Source organism: Aegilops tauschii, chromosome 1 (genome assembly GCF_002575655.3).
Source record: "Aegilops tauschii subsp. strangulata cultivar AL8/78 chromosome 1, Aet v6.0, whole genome shotgun sequence".
In the NCBI taxonomy this organism is placed as follows: domain Eukaryota; kingdom Viridiplantae; phylum Streptophyta; class Magnoliopsida; order Poales; family Poaceae; genus Aegilops; species Aegilops tauschii.
Genome location: NC_053035.3, coordinates 361129010 through 361136488, shown reverse-complemented (window position 1 = coordinate 361136488; position 7479 = coordinate 361129010). Strand labels below are relative to the sequence as shown.

The 7479-nt window shown below is 50.0% G+C and overlaps 1 protein-coding gene across 1 annotated transcript; it reads left to right on the top strand.

Moving 5' to 3' along the window:
- The first annotated feature begins 1947 nt into the window (after nt 1-1947).
- Nucleotides 1948-6519, top strand: LOC109786908 (plasma membrane ATPase). Its single transcript, XM_020345474.4, has 9 exons — nt 1948-2135; nt 2620-2739; nt 2884-4665; nt 4802-4834; nt 4934-5015; nt 5090-5250; nt 5376-5549; nt 5644-5826; nt 5913-6519. The coding sequence occupies exons 1-9, from the start codon at nt 2079-2081 to the stop codon at nt 6192-6194; spliced, it is 2874 nt and encodes a 957-aa protein (XP_020201063.1). The 5' UTR covers nt 1948-2078; the 3' UTR covers nt 6195-6519.
- Nucleotides 6520-7479: the final 960 nt, after the last annotated feature.

Genomic DNA, 7479 nt, shown 5'->3' with positions numbered 1-7479 from the left:
AGCTGCCCTTATTCCCATCGTCGTGAGTGCCCAACTTCATCCATGGCGAAGAACTTATGAGAAACGAACTGGGACACTAGGATCCAGGGTTGTGCTACCCTCTCGCTGTAAGAGCTAGTTGCCTCCTAGTCGCCTTGTCTCTAGCAAACCCTAGAGAAAAAACTTGTGTGTGAATTCATTGTTAATCGGACAAATAATAGACCTCTTGTTTTGGAAATCCAATTTGGCTCTTCAGAGCATATGCTTCTGCCCACCAAAAATGTTTTTTTTTTGCATATGTTCAAAAAAATTGAAAAAAATATGCGTTCATTGTCACACCAAAACGCTACCTGCAAATTGTCGGCAGGAAAGCTTAAGTATTTTGATATCTGCAAAAAAAATGTCGAACAACAAATGTTACCTTCAAATTTTACATTTATTTTTGTTTTTTTCACCGACAAAGCACCGTCAACCCATTTCGCATGAAAATTGACAAGCAGACTTGTTACACTACCAAGACCATCTACAGAAAAACAGAATTATAAATTTTATTTATTATTTATTTTGAATTTATTGTTCATTAGGGAGCATATGCACCCCAGAGTCAAAACGAGCCTCCTCTTGTTCTTCTTTCTCTCTCGTTGTCGCGGCAGCTGTGTTACACTACAACCCTGCATACATTCTTATATCTATAAATGCATGCTTGAAAAACGTTTTAATAAAGCAAGTAATAGATTATGGAACGGAAAGCTGGAATCTATGTCCGTACTAGTTTTTTTTTATCTATGCACCCATCTTTGCGTGTTGGTATGGATGTTCGCTTCTCTTTGCACTGCAAATAACCAAGCTAGGAATGATTCGACAAGAAAGGGATGGCCAGCCAAAGTGGCTGGACAAGAGGCACGTAGCTAGGGCACCCGAGCTAAGAATAAAGGGTATGTACGAGAGGACAAGCAAAGCGTCTACACATGTGAATATATATGGTCCATTTGGAGTATATCCCTTGCCTCTGTGTGGTGCCCGGCCAGCAGCATGCATACACGCATGGCTCGAATTAGGAAACTTCCCATGAGCCACTTTTATTACCAAGGACATGCTCGTCAAAGTTGCCTTTGATACACATTTGAAGAAGCAAAGATCACTGACGTTTACTTTATCACTGGAGGCTAAGCCATGCTTTGCTGCCCCGTTCTTCATTGGTGGGATGTCGTTTTTTCTCTAACGGGTTAGTATGGTCGGTATTTTTCTTTTATCTGTGTTGGGTTGGGTTTTAATTATGTTCTGACCATGTTTTTTTCATTCGTATATCGTGATGAACCGTTGTTAGAGATATTGTTTGTTCTGAAATGAGAGAGTGGAATCGGATGATGTGTGATTGTAGTGTCTTTGCATGTTTCGGCCTTGGTGTGAGCCGATGGTTGTTGTGTGAGCCTCTTGAAAGCCTTTTTCTAGATCATCTTGGGAGCTCATATTCCACGCTGAAATAGTAAATTGCTGCTATTATGTTCACATGGATCAGCCCACAAAGTTCCCCTCGCCCAGGTTTTATTTTCGCTCACTCCACTGCTAGCTCATAAAAAGCCGGCTACCGTATTATTATATGAAAAGTTCATCAAATCAAAAGATGTACACACATTTACAAAATATTTAAGTTTTCTCAAATTAAAGTAACATGATTTTTTAAACGTAGATTTCAAAAAGTTTGCGAATTTGAAATAAAGGTATCAAATTTAAAAAATATTCACAAACTGAAAAATATTAATAAACTTTACTTTTTTAGGAATTGACATCATGGCTTACTTTATTAAATTAAACCAGACTTACATCGTCAATCAACAACGACAAAGTAAAAGCAGAAGAAGAGATAAGGAATTTTTTTTTTCGTTTTTGAGGGAATGGGATAAGGAGTAAATCTGGTGGTAGCTGATTTGAATAGGACGGAGTGGCCCACACGACGCCCCCACCGTCCTTCCATCCATCCAGCTATAAAACCAAACGCGGCTGCTTCGGCAAAAGCCCCACCTTCGGTTTGGATACTACGTATACGTACGTGCATAGTTGGACGCCGCGGCCTCCGGGGCTCCCCGTCGGCGAGCAAGATGGCGGCGGCGGCGGCCGAAGGTCTGGAGCGGATCAAGAACGAGGCCGTCGACTTGGTGAGCCAACCTCGCTAGTTTTCCTGCAGTATAATGCAAGCGAGTTCTTGCCAACTTTTCTATGCGTGTTTTTATCTGTTATAAGTTGTTACATGTTCTATGCATCGTGTAAAGATCATTAGGAAAACCTGCTAAATGATAATTCTAAACCTACTAATGATAATTCTAATGGAGAAGATGTAAGCGTAGATCCAATCTTGTTCTATGCCATTATCACTTCACGGATCGTTCATGTAACCCAAGATGCATCGATCTGGCTGTGCTTTTATTGTTGGCTTCACGGGCGAGTTGAGCGGCACCACACCGATCGTCTTTGTTTCTCTCCCTCTTTTTTTGCACTTTTTGTGATCTACAACCACCTCGCGCTTTTTCCCATCTAATCTCTTATCAGCGCCATTGATTAGCCGTCTCTATCCGAAGATGAAATTCAGTTAGTGCATGCGAATCCAGTCGTTTTCTTGGCTAATCTGTGCGTGCATTGCAGGAGAACATCCCTGTGGAGGAGGTGTTCGAGAACCTCCAGTGCAGCCCGGCAGGCCTCACCTCCAAGGATGGCCAGGACCGCATCGCCGTCTTCGGCCCCAACAAACTCGAAGAGAAAAAGGTTCGGTGTAATTCATTACTTCTTAGATGGATATTGTTTGAAGCGAATTAGTTCTTGATTTCGTTGCTGAAATTTATACCATCTTCGTTAGGATTTCTAGATAGATTGCGTCGTGCAAGTTTCTAACGGCAATGGCGTGCGCAGGAGAGCGAGATCCTCAAATTCCTGGGGTTCATGTGGAACCCGCTGTCGTGGGTGATGGAGGTGGCGGCCATCATGGCCATCGCGCTGGCCAACGGCGGCGGCAGGCCACCGGACTGGCAGGACTTCGTCGGCATCATCGCGCTGCTCCTGCTCAACTCAACCATCTCTTACATCGAGGAGAGCAACGCCGGCAGCTCGGCCAAGGCGCTCATGGCCAACCTCGCCCCCAAGACCAAGGTGCTCCGCGACGGCAGGTGGAGCGAGCAGGACGCCTCCATCCTCGTGCCCGGCGACATCATCAGCATCAAGCTCGGCGACATTGTCCCGGCCGACGCGCGCCTCCTGCTCGAGGGAGACCCGCTCAAGATCGACCAGTCGGCGCTCACGGGCGAGTCGCTGCCCGTCACCAAGAACCCCGGCGACAGCGTCTACTCGGGCTCCACGTGCAAGCAGGGCGAGATCGAGGCCGTCGTCATCGCCACCGGCGTGCACACCTTCTTCGGCAAGGCAGCGCACCTCGTCGACAGCACCAACCAGGTCGGCCACTTCCAGAAGGTGCTCCGCGCCATCGGCAACTTCTGCATCGGCGCCATCGCCATCGGCATGATCGTCGAGATCATCGTCATGTACTTCATCCAGCACCGCCGGTACCGCGACGGCATCGACAACCTTCTCGTGCTCCTCATCGGCGGCATCCCGATCGCGATGCCCACTGTGCTGTCGGTCACCATGGCTATCGGCTCCCACCGGCTGTCGAAGCAGGGCGCCATCACTAAGCGCATGACGGCCATCGAGGAGATGGCCGGCATGGACGTGCTCTGCAGCGACAAGACGGGCACGCTCACCCTCAACAAGCTCAGCGTCGACCGCAACCTCATCGAGGTGTTCGCCGTTGGCGTCGCCAAGGACGAGGTCTTGCTTTTCGCCGCCATGGCATCCAGAGTGGAGAACCAGGATGCCATCGACGCTGCCATGGTCGGCATGCTCGCCGACCCAAAGGAGGCCAGGGCTGGCATCCTGGAGATGCACTTCCTCCCCTTCAACCCCGTCGACAAGCGAACCGCGCTCACCTACCAAGACGTCGCCGACGGCACGTGGCACCGTGTCAGCAAGGGTGCTCCCGAGCAGATCTTGGAACTGTGCAACTGCAGAGACGATGTCAAGAACAAGGCGCACGCCATCATCGACAAGTACGCCGAGCGCGGCCTCCGGTCCCTCGCGGTAGCCAGGCAGGAGGTGCCGGAGAAGAGCAAGGACAGCTCCGGGGGGGCATGGGAGTTCGTCGGCCTTCTGCCGCTCCTCGACCCGCCCAGGCACGACAGCGCCGAGACGATCAAGCAGGCGCTCAATCTCGGCGTCAACGTCAAGATGATCACCGGCGACCAGCTGGCCATCGCCAAGGAGACGGGCAGGAGGCTCGGCATGGGCACCAACATGTACCCCTCATCCGCCCTTCTCGGCCAGAGCGTCCACGAGTCCATCGTGTCGCTCCCCGTTGACGAGCTCATCGAGAAGGCCGATGGGTTCGCCGGTGTTTTCCCCGAGCACAAGTACGAGATCGTCAAGAAGCTGCAGCAGATGAAGCACATCTGCGGGATGACCGGCGATGGCGTGAACGACGCGCCAGCTCTGAAGAAGGCCGACATTGGCATTGCGGTGGCCGACGCCACCGACGCCGCCAGGAGCGCATCGGACATCGTGCTCACCGAACCGGGGCTCAGCGTCATCATCAGCGCCGTGCTGACTAGCCGTGCCATCTTCCAGAGGATGAAGAACTACACCGTGAGCATTCTCCCAAAACTCACTAACATTCTACAGTACTCCCTCCGTCCCATAATGTAAGAGTGTTTTTGACACTACTAGTATTTTGTTCAAATAACTCTGACTGTTCCTTGTGCCCTTGTTGTTAATGTCCTAGATTTACGCGGTGTCCATCACCATCCGTATAGTGGTAAGTCAAATTATTCTGAATTTATTAACCGCTCTTATACTGGTAGGTATGTACATGGACTTGATTTAATTCGTTTTGTGCTGTGGAACTGAACTGCAGCTAGGGTTTATGCTGATCGCGCTGATTTGGAAGTTCGATTTCTCGCCGTTTATGATCCTGGTCATCGCCATTCTCAACGACGGTGGGTCTCAACTTCATTATGCCAGACATGTTAATGTCCATTACTCATTTGTTTTATTGATTTACTCAACTCAGGCACAATCATGACCATCTCCAAGGACAGAGTGAAGCCATCCCCACACCCAGATAGCTGGAAGCTGCCGGAGATCTTCATCACCGGCATCGTCTACGGCGCCTACCTTGCCGTGACGACCGTGGTCTTCTTCTTCGCCATGACCAGCACCGACTTCTTCAGCGTGAGTGTTGTTTCAATCCATGCCATGTCTAATCCCTCCAAACTGAACAATTTATGGGCGTGGTTCATGCTGTTTTACAGACAATATATGCTGAATTTTCCTGTTTGTTTCCTATATAATTGCAGGAGAAGTTCCACGTGCGTTCCCTAAGGGGCAACAAGGATGCGATGATGTCCGCCCTCTACCTTCAAGTGAGCATCATCAGCCAGGCCCTCATCTTCGTCACCCGGTCGCGCCGCTGGTGCTTCCAGGAGCGCCCGGGGCTCTGGCTCTGCTTCGCCTTCGTCGTCGCGCAGATCGTAAGCCCACCCCACCACGGCCTCCCTGCAACAATGGAGTGTTTTCGTTTCATCTGCAACTGCAACTCAACTATTGCTGTTGTTGCCATTGCAGATCGCCACCGTCATCGCCGTGTACTGCAACTTGCCGTTTGCGCACATCAGAGGCATCGGCTGGGGCTGGGCCGGCGTGATCTGGCTCTACAGCATCATCACCTTCATCCCCTTGGACCTCTTCAAGTTCGCCATCGGCTACGCGCTCAGCGGCAAGGCATGGGACACCCTCTTCGAGAACAAGGTACACCATGGATTGTAATGATCTCAAGGTCATGCACCAACGTTTCTTAGGTGACCCCGGCTTAACATGTGTGGTGAAACAAACAGATCGCCTTCACGAACAAGAAGGACTACGGGAAGGAGAAGCGGGAGCTGCAGTGGGCGACGGCGCAGCGGACACTGCACGGCCTGCCGACGGCGGACCCAGACAGCACGCCGCAGGAGAGGAGCAACTACGGCGAGCTCTCGGAGATAGCCGAGCAGGCCAAGCGCCGGGCGGAGATGGCCAGGCTGCGCGAGCTCAGCACGCTCAAGGGAAGGGTGGAGTCTGCGGTGAGGCTCAAGGGCCTCGACATGGAGACCGTCGACAACCACCACTACACTGTATGATGGATCGAACCGGGATGGCAGCGGCGGTCGTTCGCCTCATACTCGTTGCACATTTTTAGGAGCGGTGCCGAGGGGACATGGCCCTGCCTAGAATTTTCGTTTTGGTCGTTGGATACATATATGTTTTTAGTGGTCTATATATATATATATATATATGCTCTTCAATTGTTCAGAGACGGTGTCCAGTTTGTATCAGGTCAATTTGGTGAATTTTGATTTATTGTAAATTGGTCGCTATAAACTTGGCTGTGGTTTATGGTTTCAACCCTGGCATGGAAAAGGCAGAAAAATCATGTACACCAATCAATAAAAGAAACTTCTAACACTTATCTGACTATTGGTAATCTTCATATGATAGGAAGTTATTGGATTCCTGAGTGAATTATATTCATACATGTGCCCGTACTACTCGCATTTGTTTGTGTGACGATGGCTTTTCAGTTTGAACTGATGACTCGCAGTCTGCGTTTCTGAAGATTTGCAAAATTATCTGATTGAGCTAAGCATGCTCCATCTGGTTCCCCTTCATTTCTTTACTCCTGGTATTAAGACAGTAATCTCGTCTTTAATGTGTTGATTGGCGGGTTGGATCGCTTATTGGCCTCGTTTATGACAGTTTCTGTCTCTGATAGTACCAGCTCCTCTGCTCCGTCCCAAGCTTCAGTGATTGTCGAACGACAGTTTTCTGTTTTTTTGGCGGGTGAATTGTTGAACAACAGTTGAGGATGGACACTCTTTCTGGCTAATGCTCGCACAAATGAAATCCTTGCTGACACTGCTACTTGACGCATATGGTCAAACAAACAAAAAAGACCAGCCAGAACTAGCCCTTAGTGGTGGCATATTTTTAGGGATAGGTGGCCAGACCAAGGTCCAGGTACCATCGTTGCAGAACGACCTAAGCATGCACCCCATGTCAAACCTCGTCGCGTCCCTGGCGTCTCACAAATGCAGCTTGATCCGATGCCATGTGGTACTTCCTCCATGATTGCGGCACCGCCGCGCCGACGGCAATTCCAACAGACACAGCAGAACACGGCATACTGGGGCGTATTTGATAGCCCGCATACACCTCAACCAGGCTGAGTTGGGTCAAGAAAAACGCATTTGGTTGCATACGAGGTGGGTTGGCTCGGCATGAACCTTAAAACAGTCCAGAGCCTGGTTCACTGGAAACCCTTAAATCGGTAGTTTCCAGCGAGCCAGGCTGAGTGCGGCGCAAAAGGGATGCAGCTCACACACGAGGGAGCAAGGCGAAATTGACTGGGGATGGCGGGAGATAGAA